Here is a 27,458-nt window from a genome sequence, read left to right on the forward strand (position 1 = left end):
TTTGGATTTCAAGATAGCATACTGAACCCTTCAGGTGACTTTCCTTCTCTTGAAAAATTCACTGAAATTACACACACCAAAAAAATTAAAAATAAGAAAAAAACATTTAGCTCTGCTAGGAAAAGTTATCATCAAAAAAACAAAAACAAATTTCTACATGATATGGGATATAAAGACTCACACTGATGCAAAAACTGATCAATGCCAAACAACCAAAACTTGAACCTACACAAAGGAGATCCCAAGTAATTTAACTTTGGCAAAAGACAGGTTGTCCCATCAGAGCCAAAGAAAATATTCCAGCTCAGAGCAGCAGAGTAAGAAAGTTACTTAGGTCAAAAGCAAGGGAGAGCAATGTATCAAAGTAGCTGCCTCAACTGTTGCCTTCAGGCTCTGCCAGATTCATGAGCTTGCTAAGGAAAGGCGGGATCTGCCACAGTGGGCACAAAGGGCAGTACCTTAACTAACTGGAGACCATCACAACAAACACCAGGAAGAACAAGAAGGCTCAGCTGTGAAATTCTTTAAGAGGCCCTATCTCTTCAGTGCTTTTCCTACTACTTCTCAAAGGGTTCTCAGAAACTTTCAGACACATACGTTTGTACGTAAAAACATACTTGAGGAAGGTGGTGCCTGAGTGGCTTAGTCAAATGTCTGACTCTCGACTTCGATTCAGGTCATGGTCTCATGGTTTGTGGGTTCAAGTCCTGAGGAGCCTGCTTGGGATTCTCTCTGTCTCCCTCTCTGCCCTCCCCAACTCTGGCTCTCTTGAGCATGCTCTTTCTCACACTCTCAATAAATACATAAACTTAAAAAAAAATTACTTGGGTACTTAACTACAATATACGTATACTTATTTATAAATTATACACAGGCAAAAATCACAGTAATACATTATAAAACATGTATTTTTAAAGTAACTTGAAAAAGGACAAAAATATAAATAAACATTTTAGTTTTTTTTTTTTTTTCTTGCATCCTAACAGATCATATTGAACACTTCTTAGGGGTGCGAATACTCTAATCCCACGGGCGGAAGCTGTAAGTGAAGGATAATGTGGGAAGAATCAGGCAGTAAACCAAAGGACCCCAAGCACTCAATTAGAGCCCCCTATGCACAGCAGCTGACCTCAAGCTCATCATGATCAGAAGTAAGGCCTTGCTACAGATGGATTTAGGCTGCTATGGACCCTTGCTTGAGAGGACCCCTATCTCTAGTCTGCTCCTGGTCAGACCCTAAACCTACCTACCTGCCAACCCACTCCATATGCTCACTATACTCAAGGTAAAGCCTGGTTTTAGATCCTAACATTTGGACTCAAGAGAAGCTGTCAGGAAAAAACAGTGACTCCAAGAAATAACTGCTTAGGGAGCACATTACAGAAAACCATACTCCTTATCTAGAACATCACTTATACTATGAACTGGGTGTGTATCAAATGCTGTCCTGTGTACTTTCCATGGATGGATTCTCACTTAACTCACAACAACCTCCTCAGGGAAGAAGAGTGCAATCACCATCCTCATTGTACAAATGAAACAAATGAGGCAAAGCAAGTAATTTGTGCAGATCAAACAGCTAGAGCTGGGACTCTACCGCAGGCAGTGTGGCTCCAGAGCCCACACTCTTATACTACACAGTATTGCACTATGATAAAGGAGGTGTCCTTTCCCCCTGCTATCCAAACGAAAGCAACTCTGCTTCATAAAAAACAAGTATTTTATTTCTCATATGCAATACCAAAAAGGCCCACTTGCTCATTAGTTTTTGACTTACACAAACACTGCACTATGACATTTCAACTTGCTACAAAGTAAGTACAATGAATACCAACTCCATTAAAATTTTTCAACTGTTTATTTACTTTGTGGGGGAGGAGCAGAGACAGAGGCAAAGAGACTCTAGCTGACAACACAGGGCTCAATCCCACAAACTGTGAGTCACGACCTGAGCTGAAATCAAGAGTTGAATGCTTAACCAACTGAACCATCCAGGCACCTCTCCATTCACATATTTATTAAAGTAAAGTAAGATAAGCTATATATTCACAAACAGGAAGCCAAGAAGAATCAAGAGAAGAGGATATCATATTAGTTCACAAGGTAAAATGTGTATAAGGTATGGTGCATGTAGCTGCTTATGATTTTGCTTTAAGAATTTGCTCACTCACAAAAAAACCTTTCATCTTACAGAAAGACCTTGTCAGGGCTTTCAAGATCATCAATTACCTAATCAGGAAGATTAAGTATACTTTGTTAAGAAAAGAAACAACTTTCTAGGAATTTTTGAATTTTATATCATATTTTGGATCGGTATGTGATAGAATGCTACAAAATAAAACCAAAATATCTACAAGGTTACTTATTGCTGTACACTAGAAATTCTGTCTCCTGTTCTGTTCTCTAAGTTCAAGGAAGTCTAACCACAGACTACTGCTCTCTGGCTCAGCTCAGATGTAAAAGTTGACGTAAACATCCACCCCGGAGTCTCATGCCTTGCAAAATGTATCACCTTTCTCCCTTTTGCAATCAAGTCACCTTCCTAAGCACTTGGCCTCTGGGTACCAATCTCTTTCCTCCCCTTCTCAATAAAACATCAGTTACATCATCATACTGCAAAACCTGGGGAACTTAAGAGTTTCACGCTCTACCCACTGAGCTAGCCGGGCACACCTGGAGAGCTTAAAAAAAAAAAAACAACAACTAACTAATGATTTACAGTAGGCCCCAGACAATTAAATCAGAAGCTCTGGAGGAGGTTTCCAAGCATTGCTTTTTGTTTTTTTAAAGCTCCACTGGTGACTCAAATGTGCACTCAAGAGTGAGAAAACAAAGAGAAGACCCATAGTCCAAATTCCTTACTATGACACCCATGTTCACTTATCATGAGGTTACAACACCAAACAGATGTTAGGTATCTCCTTATAGCCTATAGTTCCCTGTGCCTCTGCTCCTGCCATCCCCTCTGTCTAGGATCTCCACCCACCCCACTGTGCACAGTATCTTTGAATCCTTTTTTTGTCCTCATTACAATGCTTTAGATAGCAGATGTTAAAGAAATACCTGCTAAATGGTGTTGGGAAAACTGGACAGCAACATGCAGAAGAATGAATCTGGACCACTTTCTTACACCATACACAAAAACAAACTCAAAGTAGATGTAAGACCTAAATGTGAGACAGGAAACCATCAAAATCTTGAGAAGAAAACAGGCAGCAACCTCTCTGACCTTGGCCACAGCAACTTCTTAACTGACGTGTCTCCAGAGGCAAGGGAAACAAAAGCAAAAATGAACTACTGGGACCTCATCAAGATAAAATCTTCTGCACAGCGAAGGAAACAATCAACAAATCTAAAAGGCAGCCTACGAAATAGAAGATATTTGCAAATGACGTATCTGATAAAGGGTTCAAGAACTACAAACTCAACACCCAAAAAACAAATAATCCTGTGAAGAAATGGACAGAAGATATGAACAGACACTTTTCCAAAGAAAACATCCAGAGATGAAGATACTCATCATCAGGGAAATACAAATCAAAACCACAACGAGATACCACCTCACACCTGTCAGAATGGCTAACATTAACAACTCAGGCAACAACAAAAGCTGGCGAGGATGCAGAGAAAGAGGATTTCTTTTGCACTGCTGGTGGGAATGCAAACTGGTGCAGCCACTCTCGAAAACAGTACAGAGGCTCCTCAAAAAACTAAAAATAGAACTACACTATGATCCAACAATTGCATGTTTAGGTATTTACCCAAGGGATACAAAAATACTGATTTGAAGAGGAACATGCACCCCAATGTTTATAGCAGCATTATCAACAAGAGCCAAAGTATGGAAAGAGCCCAATGTCCACTGACTGATGAAGGGATATAGAAGATGTGGGGTGTGTGTGTATATATATATATACATATATATATATATATATATATATATATATATATATATATATATAATATGGAATATTACTCAACGATCAAAAAGAATAAAATCTTGTCATGTGCAACAAAGTGGATGGAACTAGAGTGTAATGTGCTAATTGAAATAAGTCAGTCAGAGAAAGACCAGTACCATATGATTCCACTCATGTGGAATTTAAGAAACAAAACAGATAAACACAAGGGAAGGGGAAAATAAGAGGGAAGTAAAGCATGAGACTCTTAACCATAGAGACCAAACTGAGGGTGGATGGTGGGAGGGAGGTAGGGGATGGGTAAAATGGATGATGGGTATTCAGGAGGGCACTTGTGATGAGCACTGGGCGTTATATATTAAGTGATGAATCACTAAATTCTACTCCTGAAACCATTACTACACTGTATGTTAACTAACTTGGATTTAAACAAACAAAAAGATACAAACAGAAAAAAGAAAACAAAACAACCTAATAATTAATTTTAAAAAGTCCTATCTCTCAAATGCAGGAACGAGAAACAACAGTGTCCGTACCGCTGTGCCAGATATCTTGAATAGGTACGGTGAAAAATTTCAAGTGCCACATTGCTGCAATACCAGTAAAATCACAGAAAAACATACAAAGAAGTTGCAACATATTCCACTCTACATTGTCAAAAGCTGCATACTTCATGTGGTTAAACGATACCTGGTCAAAAAGCTGCTTGCCAGTTGTATTGGGCTGAATGGCAAACTCCAGCTCAGCATCCATGGTGGTCACTCTTACGTTGATCTGCAGTAAAAACAGAAGGGAAAATCACTAGGATACAGAATATATTTATTAAGTATTAAACGTGAGAAAATATTATCTGATTTATAAAATAAAGCATAATGTGCAGGCAATAAAGAGCTACTCCATAATTGTACCTAGTATTTTCTTTATTAAAGTAACCAACTTTGATTTTAATCACAGGAAATCTAAAATCTATTTGAAAAAGAACTTACAAAGTCCTCTTTTAAAAACATTTATTGACTTCTTGGCATATAGTAGGCACTAGGCCATGACCTTTCCATCTTCTCATTTAGCCCTTGCAACAATACTAGGAAATACAGTCATTTCTATAGAAACTAAAAGAGTTCCCACTATTTGCCCACGGGGATATCAAACAGCAGAGTAGGTATTTCAACTGAGCCATAACTCCAAATTCTCTGAATGTCATTCACTATCTTGTATTTCTTTCAACACAAAATTCAGATAGTTTTATTCATATTGCAAATACACTGACTTTATAAAAAGCATTCTTTGATTGACCTTTGTTAGACTCTATCCTAAATTCTCTTTTGTATAAATACCTTTCTAACTGGGTATCTCACCAAAATCTTAATATGCCTTAATGAAAATAATTTTAAGGGGCACCTGGGTGGCTCAGTCAGTCGAGCGTCCGACTTCAGCTCAGGTCATGATCTCGCAATTCGTGAGTTTGAGCCTCGCGTCGGGCTCTGCGCTAACAGCTCAGAGCCTGGAACCTGCTTCAGATTCTGTGCCTCCCTCTCTCTCTGCCCCTTCCCCACTCATGCTCTCTGTCTCTCAAAAATGAATAAACGTTGGGGCACCTGGGTGGTTCAGTCAGTTAGGTGGCCGACTTTGGCTCAGGTCATGATCTTGCGGTCTGTGAGTTCGAGCCCTGCATCAGGCTCTGTGCTGACAGCTAGAGCCTGGAGCCTGCTTTGGATTCTGTGACTCCCTCTCTGTCTGCCCCTCTCCCACTCAGGCTCTGTCTCTCTTGCTCTCAAAACTAAATAAACATAAAAAAATTAAAAAAAAATAAACGTTAAAAAAATTTTTTTTAAAAAGAAAAGAATTTTAATTCCAGAGTATCATCTTCATTTAGAGTTTACCATCATGTGGTACAAATGTACCTTTTTAACTCATACTATTAGAACTCTAAATGTGACTTATTTCCCCTTTACATTTACATTCCCCTGCACATGTAGCTTTTATCTGAAATACGTTCTCTAATCAAATAAACCTTACCAATCTACCTTTCTTTAAAATAATGCCTATTAGGAAATATGCATACACATATACATGTAGCATACATAAACAATGAGGCATAACATAAAACCTATTGTCACAGAATATGTATTTGGTCTTCATTCTGTTTCTTTGCAGAGAGTTCCTAAAGCCCCTGGAATTTCCTGAATGACAGAAGTGAGTGGAGCATTTTTTGTTACTCACAAGCCCCTTTCAACCACACCTGAGTTTAGGCTAATGAAGTGACTCCAGATGGGCCCATACAAACTTCATGATGGGGGCTGGTAACCACAAGAACCAAGCATGTGATTACAGCCACTACCCTAATCTCCAAAGAGAGGAGGCTGGGAAGTTGGGTTAATCGTCACTGGCTGTACATGATTTGATCAATTGTACCTACATAAAGGACACCTCATAAAAAACCTTAACGGGGTTCACAGAGAGCTTCCAAGTTGATGAATGCATCCACGTACAAAGAGAAAAGTGGACTGCAAATTCTACAAGAACAGAAGCTCCCGTGCTCTGGACCTTCCTGGACTTTGCCCTAGGTGCCTCCTCTTCCTCTGTATCTTTCATTTGTATCCTTATAATATCCTTTGTATTAACCAGTAATAATAAGTAAAAGTGTTTCTCTGAGTTTGGTAAGCTGTTCCAGTGAATTACAGTACCTGAGGAGGGGACCGTGGGAATCTCCAATGTGTAGCCAAGTTAGAAATGTGGGTAACATGGAGATCCACTATTTGGGATTGGTGTCTGGAAGCGACAGCAGTCTAGTGGGACTGAGCCCTTAACCTGGACTGTCTGTGCTAATCTGGGTAGGCGGTGTCAGAATGAATTCAACTGCAGAACCCACAACTGATGAGTACACAGAACTACAGAATTGCTTGATGTGGAAAACCTATACAACTATCACCAGAAACCAAGTAATGAAAAAGTTTTTCTTTACCCATAAATCTACCACTCAATTTAATAACAAGAAATGGCAAATTATGCTGTGGATACCAATCTATTTCTTCTGAATTTCCCTGTCCTCAACCCCCCACAGGTGAGCAATAAACTGAATTTTTTGCTTGTCATTCTTTTTTTTCAAATAATACTTTTGAGGTGGCGCCTGGGTAGCCCAGTCAGTTAAGCACCTGACTTCAGCTGAGGTCATGACCTTGTGGTTTGTGGGTCAGAGCCCCACGTCGGGCTCTGTGCTGACAGCTCAGAGCCTGGAGCCTGCTTTGGATTCTGTATCTCCCTCTCTCTCTCTACCCTTCCCTGCTCCTGCTCTCTCCCTCATAAATAAATACACAAACAAACATTAAAAAAAAAAAAAGAATAGTTTTGGGGCACCTGGGTGGCTCAGTTAAGTGGCTGCCTCTTGATTTCAGCTCAGGTCATGATCTCACAGTTGGTTCATGAATCTGAGCCCTGTATCAGGCTCCATGCTCACAGTGGAGAGCCTGCTTTGGATCCTGCCTCCCTCTCTCTGCCCGTCCCCTGCATGCACAGTCATGCACTCTCAAAACTAAATAAAGGTAAAAGAAAATTAAAAACAAAATAGCTTCACCACAAATGTCGGTATCTCTATGTAAAATATTTAGCTTTTCTTGATTTTTAGCTGTGTTAAAGTTGTACAGTACTGAATAAGAAAGTCTTCTTTCTTGATATGGGCAATGGCTACAGAAGTATATTTTACTTTATGAAAATTCATCAACTAAACACAATATGTTCTTCTCAGTATGTATATTCTATTTCAATAAAAAGTTTACGGGCACCTGGATGGCTTGGTCAACTAAGCATCTGACTCTCAATTTTGGCTCAGGTCATGATCTCATGGCTTTTGAGATCAAGCCTCCTGTCAGGTTCTACACTGACAGCACAGAGCCTGCTTGGGATGCTCTCTCCCTCTCTCTGCCTTTCAACCCGTGATCTCTCACTTGCTCTCAAAATAACATTAAAGAAAAAAGTCTAAACAAATGTTTTTTCACCTTTGTATTTCTAAAATTCATTGATTTTTTTTTTGTGAGTAGTTATAATTCATTCATTTCTATTGCTATACAATTATTGTTAGAAAATAATTTACCCGGGGCGCCTGGGTGGCGCAGTCGGTTAAGCGTCCGACTTCAGCCAGGTCACGATCTCGCGGTCCATGAGTTCGAGCCCCGCGTCAGGCTCTGGGCTGATGGCTCGGAGCCTGGAGCCTGTTTCTGATTCTGTGTCTCCCTCTCTCTCTGCCCCTCCCCCATTCATGCTCTGTCTCTCTCTGTCCCCCAAAAAATAAATAAACGTTGAAAAAAAAATAAAAAAAAAATAATAATAATTTACCCACTTTCTCGTCAATGGACATTGTTTCTAATTTTTTGGTTATCAAGAATACGGTTATGAACACACCTGTATATGTCTCCTAATATGTATATATCTGAGTGTCTCTAGAAGTAAATACTCCGATGAACTCCTGGGTAATAAAGTATGAAGTCAAATTTACCATGAAAAAGTGAACTGTCTTCCAACAACAGAAGTCCTGCTGATCTGTATTTTCACTAACAACGGGTATTACTGGATTTTTAAAATATCTGACAATCCAGTGGGTATGAAATGGTATCTCTATACGGTCTTACTTGCAGATCTGATTCCAAAAGAGGTTGAGAACATTTTCATAGGTATAGTGTGCAGAAATCTAAGGTAGCCCCCATGATCTTCATCCCCTGATGTCACCCTCATGATTATGTTACATTACACGGCAGAAGGCATTTTTTTTTTAGATGTACTTGACCTCACCTACAGATGTAGTTGACCTCAAAATTGAAGGATTGTGTGTGAGTGGAGCTAAGCTATTCACAGGAGTCCTTTAAAAGCAAAGTGTTTTTTTCTGACTGGTTGCAAAGGTCACAAAAATTCAAAGTGTGACAGGAATTTGACATAAAAGAGGTTCTCCACTGCTGAATTAAAGGGGCCATGGGGCAAGGACCTGACACCAGCCTCTAGGAGCTAAGAGTGGTCCCTGGCCAACAGCTAGTAGGAAAATGGGAACTTCAGCCTCCAGTAATTAAAGATGGATCATTTTTGCAAGAAATGAATTCTGCCAATAGGAATACACTTGAAAGAAGACCCTGAGTTCCAGAGAATGCAGCTGGGATAGACCTTGACTTCAGGCTAGGGAGACCCTGAACAGAGAACCTACCCAATCTTATCATCCCTTATTTCCAACCTACACAAATATGAGATAATAAATGGGTACTGCTTTAAGCTACTAAATTTGTGGTAATTTGTTAAAGAATAACAAAACTAATATATTATGTTTACTGACCACTCAGTCTCCTCATCTTTGGATGTCTGTTAACATCTATTGCTTATTTTTCTACTGGGTTGTCTTTTTTTTTTTTTTTTTTCCACTACTATGTAGCCAATCTTTACATATCCTACATACTAATACCTTGATAATTATTTGTATCACAAAAAAAAAAATCTTCTCCCAGTTTGTAGTCTGTCATTCTATTTTGAAGTGTCCTTTATAATAAACATATTAACTTTAATGTTGAAGATATGTTGTATTTATGGGTGTCACTATTTTGGGCCATATTTAAGAAATCTTTCTCTGGAGTCTTGAAGATACTCTTCTATTTCATACTAAAGTTGTTTTTCATAACTTGTCTTCAATGATTTTTGCTTATGATTTGAGGTAGAGATCCAATTTCATTTTTTAATCTCCATGAGGATAATGACATGGGGATTTAAAACATCTAAGTGATGTATATTGATTAGTTAATTTGCTTCCTGAAGACAACTGAAACATATCAAATATCTACAGGTCTGGGTTCTGAATTTGCGCTATTCTGTTGCACTGGTTGACGTACTACTCTGTCAAAACCACGCTGTTTTAATTACTACGTCTTTCAAAAGTCTTGCTCTCTGGTAGGAAAAGTCTCTCCTCATTATCTTCAAGACTTCTTGGCTATTCTTGGTTCTTTTTTTTTTTTTTTTTCTTGTTCCTGACTTCACATAAAATCGTAAATTTTCAAAATACCTACGATTTAAAATGGAACAACACTAAATTCATTAGTCTCCTGAGGTGAGAAATAACGTCTTTTCAATACTGACTCTTCCTATCCATGACTGTGGTTCTCTCTGTGCATTAAGTCTTCTTTAAAATCTTCCAAAAAGTGTTTCTAATTTTCTCCCTAAAAATTCTATTAATTTGGGTACTTGGCTGGCTCAGTCAGTACAATGTGTGACTCTTGATCTCAAGGTTGTAAGTTCAAGCTCCCCCCTACTGGGTGTAGAGATTACTTAAAAAGATAAAATCTTAAAAAAAATCATATTAATCATTTGTTAGATATCGTTCCCATAAATCACTATGATTTTGTCACTATTATAAATACAGGTCCACTATCCGTTGATATCCCAAAGGTGTTGAAAACAAGTTTATTAGCTAATTTCTAGCAAACCCTTATTAACATGAAGTGATGGGTGACTAGCTGGTGAGTTTAATTATACCATTTCAAATGAATACTCACATACTGACATAGAAAAACATTAATGTTTTTGAGGTGATACACCAGGTCTTGAGGGAAGCTTCATGACATGACAGAGGCACATAATAAAGTATATATTCACCTTTATAAAATCCAAAAGATTCCAAATACTGAAACTCATGTAGCTTAAAGAGTTTCAAACAAAAGATCGTAGATTTGATGAAATATTTTTCCATAACATAATTGTTTCTGCTTTTGCTTTTGTAGAAATGCAACTCATTTCTATACTGATCATTTTATCAGGGGTTTCCCTGCTAATTGTTATAACAGAGCCGTAAATTTCCATGTTTATATAAATCAGGGGTCAGATTGGGATCCCCTCTCTCTGCCCCTCCCCCACCTGTGTACGTGCGAGCTCTCTCTCTCTCAAAATAAACATTTAAAAGTATATACACAGGTCTGCGAAGTGTGACTTGACCAAGTTTACGTATCTACTAAGTATAAAAGTAAGCCAACAGATCAGTGGAAAACACAGAAATCAAATTAATATACAACTTATATCTACCTGCACATATAATTTTGAATCCTTACTCTAAGGAATAATACATCAATGTTTTCACTCAATTATAGTAACAGTTTTCTAAAGTAACTATAAACTTTCATATTCCTATCAGAAATATTAGAGCTCCAGTTGATTCCCATTCTCACCAACACTTGATATTATCAAGCTCTAATTTTAGCCCTTATAGTGACTATAAAGTGCTATCTCACTGTAGTTTTGTGTTTCCCTGTAACTAAAGACACTGAACATCTTTTCATGTGTCTGCTAGCTATCAATATATGTTCTTTTGTAAAGCATCTGTTCAAAGTTTTTGCTCATTTTTTAAAAACTGGGTTATCTTATGGAGTTCTAGAGGAATTGTATATTCAATTACTTTCTCCTGTTCTGTTTCGTCTTCTCATTTTCTCATTGCTCTCTTTCAAAGGACAAAAGTTTTTAATTATGATGAAATCCAATGTGTTTTTTAAACGGTTCAAACTTTCAAAAGAAATAAAAATACAAAATAAATGGTTAAAACTTCCTGTATATTATCTAAGAAACTTTACCTACCCCAGGGTCACAAAAATGTTTTCTTCTAGCAGTTTTACAGTTTGAGCTTTTGTATTTAGGTCTATGATCCACTTACGGTTAATTCGGTGTGTAAATTGTGAGATAAGGGCCAATATTCATATTCTTCTATATGGATAACCCTTTGTTCCAAACCATTTGTTGGAAAGAATTTTATTTCCCCCATTGAATTGTGTGAAAGTCTTGTAAAAAATCGAATGAATGCATATGGGTAGTTGCATTTTTGTTTCACTGATTCCATTATCTACCAACACCATATTATCTTATCTTTGTAGTTTGTGACTAGGTCTTAAGATACAGAAGTGTAAGTTTTCCAACTTTTTTCTTTTTAAAAATTGCTTTAGCTCTTCCATATAAATGTTGGCAGTTCTACAGACGCTTTACAATCAGCTAATCAATGTCAGCCGAAGAAGCCTCCTTGGATTGAAGTGATGGAATTGCATTCATTCTACCATTACATTGGGTACAGATGACACCTTAATAGTATTTTCTAGACATGTCTACGAACATTACAGAATATTATCCTGCAAATTTAAGTTGTTAACTTCCCACAAGTTTTCACTGTAGAGATCTCGTACAGTTTCTGTAAATTTATTCCAAAGTATTTCCTATCTTTGATGGAGTTACAAATACATTTTTTTATTTCATTTTTCAAATTTTATACCAGGATATTAAGAAAGGCTAGTGATTTTTAAAAATATAAGCCCGTGTCCAACAATCTTGCTAAAGTTATTAGTTCTAGTAGTTGGTTTTTAGATTCCTGAAGATTTTCCACATAAACAACTGTGTCATCTGCATCTGCAACAATGCAAATGTACTCTTTGTTACCTACCTGCTGAGTCTTTAAAGTAATTCCAAAGAGATATTCATGCCAGGAAACTCAAATAGCTATAACCAATGACTTTCTTAAAAAGATAGGTGGCCAAAAGAAACATTGAAAGACAACACCTCAATTTTGTTAGATGAAGCAAAAACATTTATCCCAAGAAAAAAGGAATAAATCTTAGTCAAAAACTATATTAATTATACAACTAAGTAAAATCATACATACACCCTTAAACTAAAAAATCTAAGACTATACAATATCAGCATCGGTGTCACTAGCATCAAAGCTAGAACTATGAGAAAATTAATGCATGGATCCTTCCAACCTCTCATTACTTCCTCCTGCTTAATAAGAAGTTACTATTTACTGAGCACTGAATGTTCCAAGTTCTCATAATTCTCACCAAGTTCTCTTAAGTAACTAACTACATCTCCATTTTTTATATGAGGAAATTAAGAATTGGAGAGTCTGAAGTAATCTAACAAAGGTCACAGAGGGGGGGCGCCTGGGTGGCGCAGTCGGTTAAGCGTCCGACTTCAGCCAGGTCACGATCTCGCAGTCCGGGAGTTCGAGCCCCGCGTCGGGCTCTGGGCTGATGGCTCAGAGCCTGGAGCCTGTTTCCGATTCTGTGTCTCCCTCTCTCTCTGCCCCTCCCCCGTTCATGCTCTGTCTCTCTCTGTCCCAAAAATAAATAAACGTTGAAAAAAAAATTAAAAAAAAAAAAAAAAAAAAAAAAAAAGGTCACAGAGGGTAAGCAGCAGAGCCAGGATACAAATGAAGAAGTCTGGCTCCAGAACCCACGAATCTCAACTACAGTGCTACCTGTACCTCTTTTTCATTAGTTCACCTAATACTTCATTCTAGCCACATTAATCTAAAACAAGACACCGGCAGCAGGATCAGTGCCTTTTTCTTCCCCAATGACTCTACCATAATATTTTGCCTTGTTCCAAGAGGAACTTAATGCTACTGACATTTTATTAAGTAAGTAGTGGTAAAAGCAGCGGTAAAAATACACTTACTGGTTTCGGCATTTTCCTTCTCTTTTTGTCACCTTCTTTAAAAATTCACGTTTATGAATTCTGTTGTCACCTTCAGTTAAAGAAAAAAGAAAGCAAAAGAGATCTATTACTTTCTAATTCTCTAAAAATATTTATACTGTGATTTAAAATAGCACACATCTCAAACAACATCATATAAAGCACACCAATCACCAACTCAAAGTTTTAATTCAGTCAGAGACAACACAAAGCAAGGAAGCAAGACTGCTACGGATCCAAATACTGTCTCTGTCTGAGTCAGGTTCACCTCTACACTCAGCCTGGTAGAGAAAGGAATATAGTCAAGGGGAGACACAGATTCAAATTCTAAAGAGATGAACTCAAAAACACTTTCTGACCTTTTTTCTGTACGCCAAAGACAAAAGGAAATTCTGATTAATATAAATTCTAAAAAGGTAACTTTTGAAGAAAATTATTTTCTCTTGGAATTTAAAAAACCCAGGTAGAAAAAATTGTATCAAGTAGTTTATTCACCCAAGGTGTATTAAACAGTCATAGACCACACACTAGCAATCTGCATGCTACTCACAAGTAAGCTGGTGGCCTTCACTGAAATCTAGGGTTGTCCTTAAGACCAATGTTAAATTCTATCTTCTCCGCGTAAAGCAAAAGTGAATCCTAATCCAAGAAACCCATCATGCTATACTGTCTTAGGGTAAACGTTCTTAAAAACATCTAACAAACCAACCAGAAGATCTAACATTCTTAACCATTAGTCCAGAAAAAATGATTATTGCAGTTTGAAGAGCCACAGTGAGGTACATTAGATAAATCACTTAAAAATCAGCTTCCGCTGATAATCTCTCTGCTGTGAAAATTTATCCACTATACTAGCATCAATATATAATTTTGTTTTAAAACTATATTACAGCTTTTTAAGATGCTATAATTAATGAAGCAGAAAACTGTCCAAATTGGAAAAAAATGAAACACTGAAGTCATTTCCCTAAATTTTATTCAATCATGTGCCAATAAATCTCTCTTTAAAAGGAACCTCCTCCTGAGATATTTTTTATCTAACAGTTGAACCATGGAACTCATTTCCTTAAGTCTTAGCTAGGGAAATGTTAACACTCCCTTCCTACAGTCACCTACTTTGATGAATCTTCAATGTTCCTCAGACCTATCTCATTCTCTATCCCCTTTTCTTCCTTCTATTATTTATTGTCTGAGTTCAGATCCTTACCATCTCAGGTCCTCAAACCTCCTCAAAACTGACCTGCCCTTCACATCTTTTCTAAGTTAGTAATTGCCAAATCTGTCTCTCTAGAACTTGCCTAACTTGCTTGCTCAAAGTCTAAAGATTACCTGACCAAAACATTTAAATCTCTACCCCATAGCCAAATCTGATTTTCTCCGAGTCTTGGTGACACATTTCTAGAAAGTTATAGTATTCTTTCAGGATTTCTTTATATGTACTACGTTGGCGGTTACGACCCTCTTTTCATTCTTAATACTGTTAAATTTTACCTTCCCTTTTGCTTGATTACTCTTGCCAGAAGTTTGCTTTAGTTTAGCTGTCTGAAGGTCAGCTTTCAGTTTGGCTGATCTTCTGTTTCTCTTATTGCTCTTTTTTTGTTGTTGTTCATTTCTGTCTCTTTCCTCATCATTTTTCTTCTCATTAGCTGGCTTTACTCTGTGGCTCATTTGCTAATTCCTAAAATTAAACCTTTAAGTAACTCCCAGTATTTTTTCTTTTCTAGTATGTACATTAAGGGCATAAACTAAATGTGGCCAAGTAGAAGACAACTCCAAATATAAAGTATCCCCTTTTTTGTCAATGAGAATATTTAAAAACAATTTTTATCACCTGAATATGTAAAAGGATCAAGTATGTACATTGGTATAGATATTAAAAACACATGATCTATAAAATACTGAAAAAGTTTACTTCATCTCTTACTTCAGAGAACATAGAACAACTTTAAACTCCACACACAAATGAGACATGAAAGTCTATATCAGAACTTCTTGCATCACAGCAAGGTTTCCAGATTATACAGGCACTTTTTGAATCAGTATATAATACTACCATTAAAGTTTTTACCCCAAGCTACACTATCCATTTATATAAAAGACTAGGAATTTTTCTTGTTTGTACTGTTGGAATATTTTAGTATCTACAGTGTAACCACTATATTATTTTTTTAAAAACCAGATCTATTCTAGATTTACCTCTTTTTTAATGTTTAAACCACTTAGTAAATGGGCTCTGTGAACTTTCCAAACTCCCATGTACAAAAGGCATGTCAGGTCAATGTGCCTGTCTTCAAAAATATTTCCACGCCCAAGAAAAAGAACAGAGCAGTAACAGAGTTCCTAAAAACATAAATATAAATCTCCTTTTCTGGGGAATATTTTTAAAACGTCTTGCCTTATATTTAAAACCATATCATTTCTCTAAGCATCACTTCAGTGGTTTCCATCTCTCTCTGTGTGCAACATTCCTCGAATCATTAATTCTCTTCCATTGTTTTTATGTTTTATGTCTTTGATAGTTTGGCATTTCAGTAATTATATATTCTTATTCCTAGAAATTCTTTTTCAGCTTTGTAAAAAAAATCTTAACAATGCCATGCTATTTTACAACATTTTGAATCTTCCGTTTATCCCTATGTTTATTTTCTCTCACTATAAAATTACTCTATTTTCAATTCATTATGGCTTATTTCTTTACAATTTTAATTTTGGACAGAAAGCTCATGTCCCTATCGGTTCTCAGCCTTTTGCCTAGGATCAAGTGTAGAAAGGTCGTGTCCCTAACCCAGTCCCCAGTGCGGGAATCCTGCAAGCCCTGAGTTGTGTGTATGTATCACTACAGAGGTATTTCAGGCTTGCTCCTAGCAGAGTGTTAGGAATTTTAATTGTCTTAGTTAACTTCTTGACATTGTATTCATATCAGACCCCCACAGCCACATGCTGGAGAACTCAGGAGACACTCAGGAGAGCTTCCACGCGTACTGCTCATGTTATTTACTAAACCATACAGCCGTGGTGCCCCTTCTGTTCAATCTCTCATCAGCAAGGAAAAACCAGGGAAAGAAACTGAGCATTAATTATATGCCAGGCTGTATAAACTAAGTTAAAGCACCTAAATTACAGAAAAAAGTAGTCCACAAACACAGGGCCAGGTGGGCAAGTAAATAAACACCAAGCATGTAGGTTTGCTGATACTCTGAAGTTACACACGAACCTAACACTTGAACAAGATAAAGGTAGGTTTATTTCCTTTTCCTATAAAAAATAATGAATCCAAGTTTTCAATACTAGAGTTACTTCCAGTTATCCTCTATAAAAAGGATCTTTCAAGAAGAAAATCTGCATTAAAGTTTTAGGTTTAATAAGGAGCTCTACTGACATGAAAGAAAAAATGTATCATAGACCAACATACACACACAAAAAAACAGGTTTTTACACAAGCTAACTAAGTTTTTAAAATCTGCAACAAACCTAATTCATCTACATGAATGAACTGTGAGAATAGGGGAGGGGGAGCCTCACAAAAGCATCCACAAATAAGGATATGGTTGAATTTTAAAAGAAGCTTCTAAAAATGGGTGTTTTCAGACCAGTGTTTCTCTCTTAAAAATCAAGTTAGTCTCCACCTTGTTTTATTTTAGTGAAATTATAAATCATCTAAGAAAAGTAACAAGGTTCTACCTCTTTATTTACCAACTGAACATAGAACGATTACTCAACAACGCCTTGTATTTAAAGAATACTACATAGGGGCACCTAGGGGGCTCAATCGGTTAAATGTCCCACTTTGGTTCAGGTCATGATCTCGTGGTTCATGAGTTCCATCCCCACATCAGGGGATGTGTTGACAGCTCAAAGCCTAGAACCTGTTTCCCATTCTGTGTCTCCCTCTCTCTCTGCCCCTCCCCAGCTCAAACTCTGTCTCTCTCTCTCCACCACCCCCCAATAAATAAATAAAACATTAAAAAAAATATTTAAAGAATACTCCATAGTTGTATGTTCTTATACATTAATTTTCTACTAACAAAAAGCTGAGGAGACAAGACAGGTCACATTATGGTTCCTTAGTTGAATAAACAAGGTCAACTGAACGAAAATATCTTGCTCTTAGTCGCACAAGTAATCAATGGTCAAATGGCCTTCTGACATCTACCCTAGAGTCCAGAGCTCTACCATATACCCACCTGACTTCCACTTTTTGATATTAAAAAAGTGCTAAATAATTTCACTTGTGGAAATTTACCCAAAGAAAATAATAACAACTATGTACAACAGCAGAGCTACAAAGATTCTAGTTACAGTGTTATTTAGAAAAGCGTATGTAATACTCAGACCTTAGTTAAGCAAACCATGTACGTCTGTAGGCTCTGCCAGACCTCAAGGCAACCAATCAAAATGGTACAGAAAGGGGCGCCTGCGTGGCTCAGTCGGTTAAGCGTCCACCTTCAGCTCCCGTCGTAATCTCACCATTTATGAGTCTGGGCCCCACGTCGGGCTCCATGCTGACAGCTCAGAGCCTAGAGCCTTCTTCAGATTCTGTGTCTCCCTCTCTCGCTACCCCTTCCCCACTCTCTCTCTCTCTCAAAAATAAATAAACATTAAAAAAAAAGTTACAGAGGGGCGCCTGGGTGGCTCAGTCAGTTGAGCGACTGACTTCAGCTCAGGTCATGATCTCACAGTCTGTGAGTTCAAGTCCCGTCTCGGGCTCTGTACTGACAGCTCAGAGCCTGGAGCCTGCTTCAGATTCTGTGTCTTCCTCTCTCTTTGCCTCTCCCCTGCTCATGCTCTGTCTCAAAAATAAATAAAAACATTAAAAAAATTAATTTAAAAAAAGATACAGAAAAATATTAAATGATATGGCAAAATATCCACGAACTACTAAAAAGGCAGGTTATAAAGCCATACATACAGTATCATATGAAAAGACCAATATGATCATACTCCAAAATAGCGAGTTCCTGTGAATTAACGTAAATCTGTAGGCTTCTAAGATAATGTAGAGCTTTCATAATAAGAAAAACAAATTCTTTAAAACAAAAGAACAAAATTACTCTAAGTAAATACACCTAGGTCGGGCCTATTAACTTCACCATAACATTTAATAAAATCTAAGTAGGTGAATTTTTTTCTCAAAAAGAGACTTTAGAAAAAATTCTAATTTTGGAGGAGAAATATGACTAAGAAAAATATATACATTATGATGAAAACAGATTATTTTGTTTAAAATCCCTACATCTAAATAGCAAAATGCTAATAGAATAAAAATATGCAATAGCCGGAACAAAAAGTTACTATGGAAAGAAATAATTAAATATATAAAGATATCACTCAGACTCCACTCAGTAAATGGTTAAATGACAAACTCTCTACAAACTCTTCACAAAACAAATGCACAACTCTGCTGACTAAAACCACAAATCAAATGGCCTTAAAGGCCATTTTGATTATATAGTCGTTAAACTAGCAAAATAATTATTATACATGGCAATACCGATGAGCAGTACTGCTAAACAAGTAGATAAACATTGCTGGTAGCACCATAAATCAGCTCCATATTTCTGGAAAGTAAGTTGTCAATGTATAACAAAAGCTCAAATCTTTTCCGAACAGGAAGTTCTGCTTTTGGAATATACGCCAAAGAAGTAGAGAAATGCAAAACAAAGTAACCTCTAGCAAGACATCCACAGCAGTACATGTCATAAAAGCCACTAATTAAAGTCACAATGTTACGTGATAACATGATAGACTATTATGGGGGTGTTTGTGTATTATGACAAACTGTCAACATTTACATAAGGGTAAGTGAAAAAGCAGTTATGTAGCCACTTGCTTTAACCATGTAAAAACACAGGTGTCCTTACAAATGGTATCTGGATATAAAGAACTGAACACATAATAATAATCAAGATCTTATTTCTGTTAAGTTCCTAATTTTAAAAATCAGAGGAGAACCTAAAAAATGTACTCCACTAAACCGTTCATGTATCAGTTTACCAGCTTATATGACTTAAGAATTCCACCTTAAATTTTTTTACGATGAAGCTGTGTACAGATATAACTAAAACTCAAGTTTTTAGCCAATTTAGTTATTACTGAAAAGTATTTATACCACAGTAATACTATTTAACCTCAGTAATACATTTCTAGTTCTTCTATGATTTCATTAGTGTGTTTTCTCCTGAAACTAACATCTTAGTACCAGAATGGCCAATTTAATAAAATGTCACATGAAAAGCTAAGATACTGAGGCACCTGAGTGGCTCAACTGGTTAAGTGTCTGACTTCGGCTCAGGTCATGATCTCATGGTTCATGAATTGAAGCCCCCTATCGGGCTCTGTGCTGTCAGCTCAGAGCCTGGAGCCTGCTTTGGATTCTGTATCTCCCTCTCTTCCGGCCCCTCCCTGGCTCATACTGTCTCTCTCGCTCTCAAAAATAAACAATTAAAATAAATTTTTTTGAAAAGAAAAAAGAAAAGCTAAGATACCAAGATACATGTCCTGGGTTTCCATCTCTAACTGACTCATCTTGAAATTACTGTCTTTCAGTGTCTTCCTTTCTTTCTTGTCAAAATAAAAATATAATATATATATATATATACACGCACACACATATACATATATATTACATAATCACCTAAACCATTGTACATTAGAGATATATAGTACATTAGAGATATATAAACCATTGTACATTAGAGATATATAGTAAAAATAAACTCTTCTCCCATCCACCCTCAAATATCTAATTACTGAGAAGAAAGTTACTCCCTCCTTGGTAAATTTCTTCAAGAGGTCTTACCCTACTTCTTTGCACAATAATGGCACAGACATGCTCAACAAGAAGTTTTAAGAGATGCTGCCAGCATACACATTTCCCATCTGCAGAAAAGTAACTGTACGGCTATAAACTCTAAGTACGATGTTTACAGAATGCATTCATATAAAGCATTTTCTTCTTTATCCTTTAACTCTGAGGGGGACCTTAAAACAGCCTCCTCTCTACCTCACACAATGGAAAAACAGCCTCATGCCTAACACCTTGAGCTCTAGGAAGTCAGTGGCACAACAGACTCTTCCCACCTGTCAGGTGGTAAAACAGGTGTTCACTCTCGTCCATCCCGGGCCTATTACCAAACCTTCAATAATTTATGTCACACTGCCTAATTTTACTCTTAAGATATCCTTTTCCTCACGCCTGATTGTAATTTTTTCCCCTGCCTTTTGAGACACAGAAGCAATCTCTGAACCAACTGTTTCTCTCCACAGACCAAAAAGTTACAAAAGAATTCCTCTGCCAATTTACTGGGGGATTAGGAAGCAGTATAACAAAGGAAAGTATAAACTGAATTAATAAGGTAACTCTGGCAGTCAGATGAACACAATAACAACATCTACAATAAAAAAGTTCTTTTTCCCCTGCATGGTCCCCCTCTGGTGAAGCCTATAAAGCCCTTCCTAGAAAAGCATTTTTAAATGCTTTTAATGTATAGAAGTACTTTTAAATGTATTTGGATAAGATACATTAACATTGCATAAAAGACCAACTATACTGGACTACAATCACCAAAATATAAAAATCACGAATTTATGATATAGTAACATAATGTGTTTTTAAATTAAGTAACAGTGTCTACCAGCGGATCTAATGATTAAACTTCCAAGTAATGTCACTTCGACATCTCTGCAACAGCGATGGATTATGAAAATATCTGCAATTTCTAATGGAAACAGTCTGTATTAATGCTAATACTACTAGGTGCCCACATTAATAATGGCAAGAAAACGTGTAAAAAACATGCAACTTTTTTTCCCTATCCAAGTTCACAGACCCATAAGCTTAAAAGCTCTAATATACACAGAACTATGTTTATTATGTTTTTAGCTCAATGTTAATACTCAATTTAATGGCAGTATTAATGCACCTTTAGCTATATAATGCCATGTCATTCCTCAAGTGAAGCAAAGAGGATAAAAAAATTTCAGCTCCATTTTGTAAATAAAGAAATAAGGCACAAAACAAGCACAAGGGGAGTGAAAGAAGGAATTACCTGTAGAATACTTTTCAGCCACTTCACCTGTATCACCTAACCTTCATAATAACTACCCTTCTTCCCTCTGCCCAAGAAAGGTATCACAATCCCTCATTCTTTTAATAAGGAATTTAGATTCAGATAAGTGACTTGCCCTAAGTAATACGGCTAGTCAACAGTCAGAGGTCCTTTTAAACTCGAGTCCTGGGCTCTCCTGGTTTTCCTATTCTTTTTTCTGACATCATTGCAGAGAAGCTCATCTCAAATAATTACCAGAGCTTTTCTAGAAGAAGCTAAAGCTCTTTCTTCCGTTGTTTTCAGATCAAAAGACTATCTCTAAAGATGTTACAAGTTACATTAGTACTGGTATAATCACCTTGAAAATGTATTTCCTATAAGGGTGATATACAGTTCCAAATACGGTATTTATAAGTACTTGCTTAGGTAGAAACTGATTTTTGTTCAAGGATATTTTCAAGGAAATGAAATCTTCAACATTTTTGAGCAATTTTTACATGTTACTATAAATGCAAACCAAATTTCTAGAACCTAGAACAAATACAAAGCAGAACTACAATACTAAAAACAAACTTCTACGCTGAATTTAGATTCTCTTCTAAAAGAAATCTGGGGGCACCTGGGTGGCTCAGCTGGTGAAGCATCCAACTCTTGGTTCCAGCTCAGGTCAGGAACTCATGGGTTTGAGCCTGGAGATGGGCTCTGTGCTGACAGTGTGGAGCCTCCCTGAGATATTCATTCATTCATTCATTCATTCATTCATTCATTCATTCATTCTTTTCCTTCCTTCCTTCCTTCCTTCCTTCCTTCCTTCCTTCCTCTCTCTCTCTCTCCCCCCACCACTTGCTCTCTCTCAAAATAATAAAAATAAGCTTAAAAAAATAAACCTATAAATTTAAAGGAAACACCGTATCTATATTGTTCCCAAGGTGGGTAGAAAAACAGTATCATTTGCAATGATTAATTTTAAATGCTAAAAGCTAAGAAAGCTCAATGCAATTCAGTTTCATTTTACACTTATGAAAACATCAAAAGGTAACATAATGCATGTTTAAAAATGTTAAAACAAACAGATTCATTTAAGTCATCTATGCAGCAGGGAAAAGCAAGTCTCAAAATGACCTGACTTCTCACAAACCATTCTAGGCTTTACAGGTTTTGAACCACTGGACACTATAGTAGCTTATTTTCAAAACAGAATAAAGTAATTACGTTTCTTAAATTGGACAATATTCTCTCATTCAATCACTAAGGCTCTCTGGAAGTTCTTTCATTAAGCTTCTAATTTCAAAACATTCAAAACTCCCTTTTAAACACTGGAAGGGAGGGAGCGCCTGGGTGGCTCAGTCACTTGAGCATCCAACTTTGGCTCAGGTCATGCTCTCAAAGTTTGTGGCTTCGAACCCCACATCGGACTCTGTACTGACAGCTCAGAGCCTGGAGCCTGCTCTGGATTCTGTCTCCCTCTCTCTCTGCCCCCTGCTCACACTCTGTCTCTCTCTCTCTCTCTCTCTCTCTCTCTCTCTCTCTCTCTCTCAAAAATCAATAAATGTAAAAAAAATTTTTTGTTTTAAACTGGAATGGTGCCTGGCTCACAGTAGGGCCTCAGAAGTTTGTTGTCGATTTTGTTGGCATATTAAGTTTACATGTAATATTTGACTTTTTCTGTTGATTATTGTCAAGGGCAATATTTTCCTCTAATTTACATTATCAAATAGCTAAGTAACACACAAATAAGCCAACATACTACAAGAGACAGCAAGGGGTGCCAGGGTGGCTCAGTTGGTTAAGCGTCTGACTCTCGATTTTGGCCCAGGTCATGATCTCAGTTTGTGAGTTCAAGCCTCGCATCGGGCTCTATGCTGACAGTGAAGAGCCTGCTCGGGATTCTCTCTCCCTCTCTCTCTCTCCCTCTCAAATAAGTAAACAAACTTAAAAAAAAAAAAGATTTAAAAAAATAAAAGAGAGACAACAAACATGAATATGGGAGAACAAAACTCCTCCCAACTAGGTCTCCTAAATTTAGACCTCTGCTGTCTCTATTGTCTCTAGTCGAGACATTACTCAAGAGATTATTTTTAACAATCTCATTTAATTTGATGATCAAATCAGAGTTAAAGGCCAGACAGTATGACACTTCTAATGGTAACTATAATTATTCTGATTGTTGGTTAGATGATAGTAATGAGTTCAAGTATACACACCAACCTTGCTAATAACCAAACTAAAACTTTATAGTTTTTCTAAGTCTAGGATCTACAAATGGCTTAATTATCAGAAGTCCTGATGACGGCTAACAAAGTTTAGTCCATTCCATACACTCAGTAAAAGCCAAAGGGTTCCAGATCCAATTAATCATGGCTGAGATTTCCTGTATCCCCATTCTCTCTCCGTTTTACTAAGGGTCCCTCTGTTGCACTCATGTGCCCACATCATTCTGTGTACTAGCCAGGATTTTTAGTTGCAAACAATACCTACTCTGTTAACTTATTGGAAGGTTATTAAATTACAGAAACAATAGGAAGATTAAAAAAAATAAAGTAGGAAACAAGAAATACTCAACTCACATCGCAGAAAACTCTGCTTAGAACACTGGTGCACTGAAAATTAACTCCTGTTAATATTATTAACACAAGGGCATTTAAACATTTAACACACTTTATAGTATACAATACAGCACATTTGTATTCCCATTAGAATGCGACTTTGTCAGTATGTTACTTACCAGATACAAACAGTATTTGGCAGAGAAGTATAAATGTATGCATGCTATCTTAAAGTCGGCCAACTTTTTCCCTACATGGCCAGGTAAATAAACTTCTTAGATTCTGCAAGGCCATACGGTCTCTGTACAACTATTCTGCTCTTGTAGCATGAAAGCAGCCATAGATAATACGTGCACAAATGATGTGTTCAAATGAAACCTTATTTACAAAATCAGGCCATAGGCTGGATTTGGCTCATGGACCACATTTTGTCAACCCTGCCTCAAAAGTGTTTTAGCAGGAATCAACACTTTTCATTTCCTAATTTAAATAAATTTGGTAACCAAGAAGATATGAACTCACATATTCATGCTAGATCAATCTTGGGTGTGAGTTCAGGTGGGTGGGATTAAGAAAGAACCCAAGACACTAAAACAATCTACTGGGAGCAGAGTTAGATAGATGAGGGGCAATCCCACTCCCCCTGCCAGTAACCGGGTTGGATAAGGCATGTATCCCAAGCCTGGTCAGTGACACTAAGAAGACATCTGCTGGGGGGCTGCTGGAAGAGGCGTTCCTTCCCAGTTCTCTGGGAACTGCTGCGTGTGGATGGCAGGTGGCTGCAGCCAAACTGTAACGCTGGAGAGAGCAGTCTCAGGACGAAGCCAACGGGGGAAGGCCACAAGGGCAGAAAGTTGTAAAGAGAGTGAGTCCTTGATATCATGACTGAGCTATTCTTAAGTCTCTTAATTTTCTTCATTATTGAAGCCAGTTTGAGAATTTCCTGTTATTGTGGCCAAAGCATCTTAAGTGATAGAAGTCCTTGAAAAAGAAGGTTGTTCACCTCACAATTTCACTGCAGCCAGTTTTAGTGAACAACTTTTCACAAATGAAAGAAACATTTAAAGTTCTGAAAGCCCACAGACTACCTACAACTTGGAAAAAACGATCTGTTCCAATTACTAAGATCTGTAACTTTATAAATTCTATAATCATGGGGCAAAAAACAAAACAATGTGCTACCTCCTTCCATATGGTACCTAAGACATTCTTTCAACAAGATATTTTTTTCTCTAAATCAGGGATTGGAAACTTTTTCTGTAAATGACCAGAGAGTAAATACTTCAGGATGTGCAAAATATATGGCCTCAGACATTATAGCTCAAAAGTATCCAGAAACACTATGTAAACTAATTACATTTCTGTGTTCCAATAAAACTTCCTTTACAAAATCAGGCCAGCAGGAGAGATCTGTCAGAACAGTTTATTTCAAATGTATATAAACTACGTAGAAAAGTAACCAGCATGACTGGATGGACACTCTATTCATCTGCATTGGACTGCTTGAAACAAAACACTAAATAAAAAAATAAAAAAAAAATCGCTACCTTATTTATATATATAAAACTTCTGCAAAATCCAATTTAGAATTCTATTAAAGAGTAACTGATGTTACAGTAGGAAAAAACAATACAAAACTTATGCATATACAAATGTTTAACATCTACCTTTTAAATAAAAGTTATTTTAAATTAGGAAATTTGGAAGGATCTCTATACATACTGTCTACTCAAAGGGGAAAAAAATACCCAAAAAACCCTATCCAACTCCTAACCTGACTGAGCCCCTCTCTTCTACGAAGCTGAAGCTAGACTTCAGTATTAAATGGAATGAGGAAAGTAAATCGTATGGACTACATTTCCTTTCCAAACAGCTCCCAATACAAAGACACATTTTTTTTTAAAGCTTATTATTTTGAGAGAGAGAGAGTGTGTGTGCGTGCGCAGGGGAAAACAGCAGAAAAAGAGGGAGAATCCCAAGTAGGCTCAGCGTTGTCAGCGCAGAGCCCAGTGTGGGGCTCAAACTCACCAAGTTTGAGACCATGATCTGAGTTAAAGTCAAGAGTCGGACGCCTATCCAACTGCACCACCTAGGTATCCCCAAAGACACACATTTTTTAAAGGACACCATTTTTCACTATTATATGCCATACTATAGGGAGAAAACAAAAAGTGAACTTCATCTTCAATCATTAAGCAAGAAAATTTGCACAAGCACAAAAGCACACTTCGCTCTCCACTCTCAGCTCGGAGCCTGCTTCAAATCTTCTCTCTCAAAAATAAACGTTAAAAAAATTTTAGGGGCGCCAGGGTGGCTCAGTCGGTTAAGCGTCCAACTTCAGCCTAGCTCATGATCTCATGGGTCCTGAGTTCCAGTCCCGGGGCTCTGTGCTGACAGCTCAGGGCCTGGAGCCGGTTCCAAATTCTGTTTCTCTCTCTCTCTGCCCCTTCCCTGCTTACACTCTGTCTCTCTCAAAAATAAACATTAAAAAAAATTTTTTAAACGTCTGAGAAACATTAATCTTTTCAACACAGTAATAAAGACCATTTCAATGTGTTACAAAATAACCTTATTTTTATAGACTTTAAAATCACAAATAAAGGATTTTTATGTTTATCTTTGCCTAAGTTTTGGCATTTTCTGTATCCAAGGAAGGAAGTGCTAACAGCAATACCTATGAAACACAGGAGTAGGAAAGACGTTGGGTAGTTCTGGGAAGTGAAGAGAACTTGGAGCTTTACTTTTACATCTTTTAAGATGTAAATTTTTTAAGTTTGTCATAAACTGTATTACTTTCATCATCTTTAAAAATGGTTTAAGGGGCGCCTGGGTGGCTCAGTCGGTTGAGGGTCCAACTCCTGGTTTTGGCTCAGGTCATGATGGTCAAGGGCTTGGAGCTGAGTGTGAAGCCTGCTTTAGATTCTCTCTCTCCCTCTGCCCCCTCCCCCACTCACTCACACTCACGCCCTCTAAAAAATAAAAGTTTAAAATATATGTTTAATAGAAAATAATATTGAGAAATAAATGAATAGGAAAGACAAGATTCTGTGAAAGAGGCTACAAACTGAGGACTTCACCGGGGTCAGACTGGCCACTTGCATCACCCAAGAGGTGAGTACGCACTGGCCACAGGACTGAGTGAAGGTCCCAGAAGCACTTTAGCCATCAGTAACAACACTAGGAGGCTTAAAAATAACCTTCTAAGGGTGGAGTCCAGAGCAATCCAACCCAGTTCCGCTGAATTCAGTAGCAAAAGGGTAATATCAGGGTAGTTAAGAAGTATCCACTAGCCTTTGGTCAGCTGGAGGCCCAAGCTATCCAAGACAGGGTTCCTTCCTTGAGTTCCCAGATTGAGAGGAGCATAAACTCATACTGGCTCTACCCTGCCAGGCATGCTCCACCAGCACAGCTCAGTCTTCACAATCCTCACAGAACACATTTCTTTCGGCTTTAGTCTTTGGGAAATATTGGTT

At 37.3% G+C, this 27,458-nt stretch overlaps 1 protein-coding gene across 2 annotated transcripts in view; it reads right to left on the bottom strand.

Moving 5' to 3' along the window:
- RDX (radixin) overlaps positions 1-27,458 on the bottom strand; it is a 95,467-nt gene that overhangs the window by 65,809 nt on the left and 2,200 nt on the right. For both annotated transcript variants that reach the window (XM_023239076.2, XM_045038262.1), the window contains 2 exons: positions 13,374-13,443; positions 4,611-4,694 (listed from right to left, as the gene is read on the bottom strand). In XM_023239076.2, the coding sequence (XP_023094844.1) occupies positions 4,611-4,694; positions 13,374-13,385 (96 nt within the window). In that variant the 5' untranslated portion in view covers positions 13,386-13,443. Of the gene's footprint in view, positions 1-4,610; positions 4,695-13,373; positions 13,444-27,458 lie in introns of those variants that run through there.

The sequence above is a fragment of the Felis catus genome, chromosome D1 (assembly GCF_018350175.1).
Source record: "Felis catus isolate Fca126 chromosome D1, F.catus_Fca126_mat1.0, whole genome shotgun sequence".
Lineage (NCBI taxonomy): Eukaryota > Metazoa > Chordata > Mammalia > Carnivora > Felidae > Felis > Felis catus.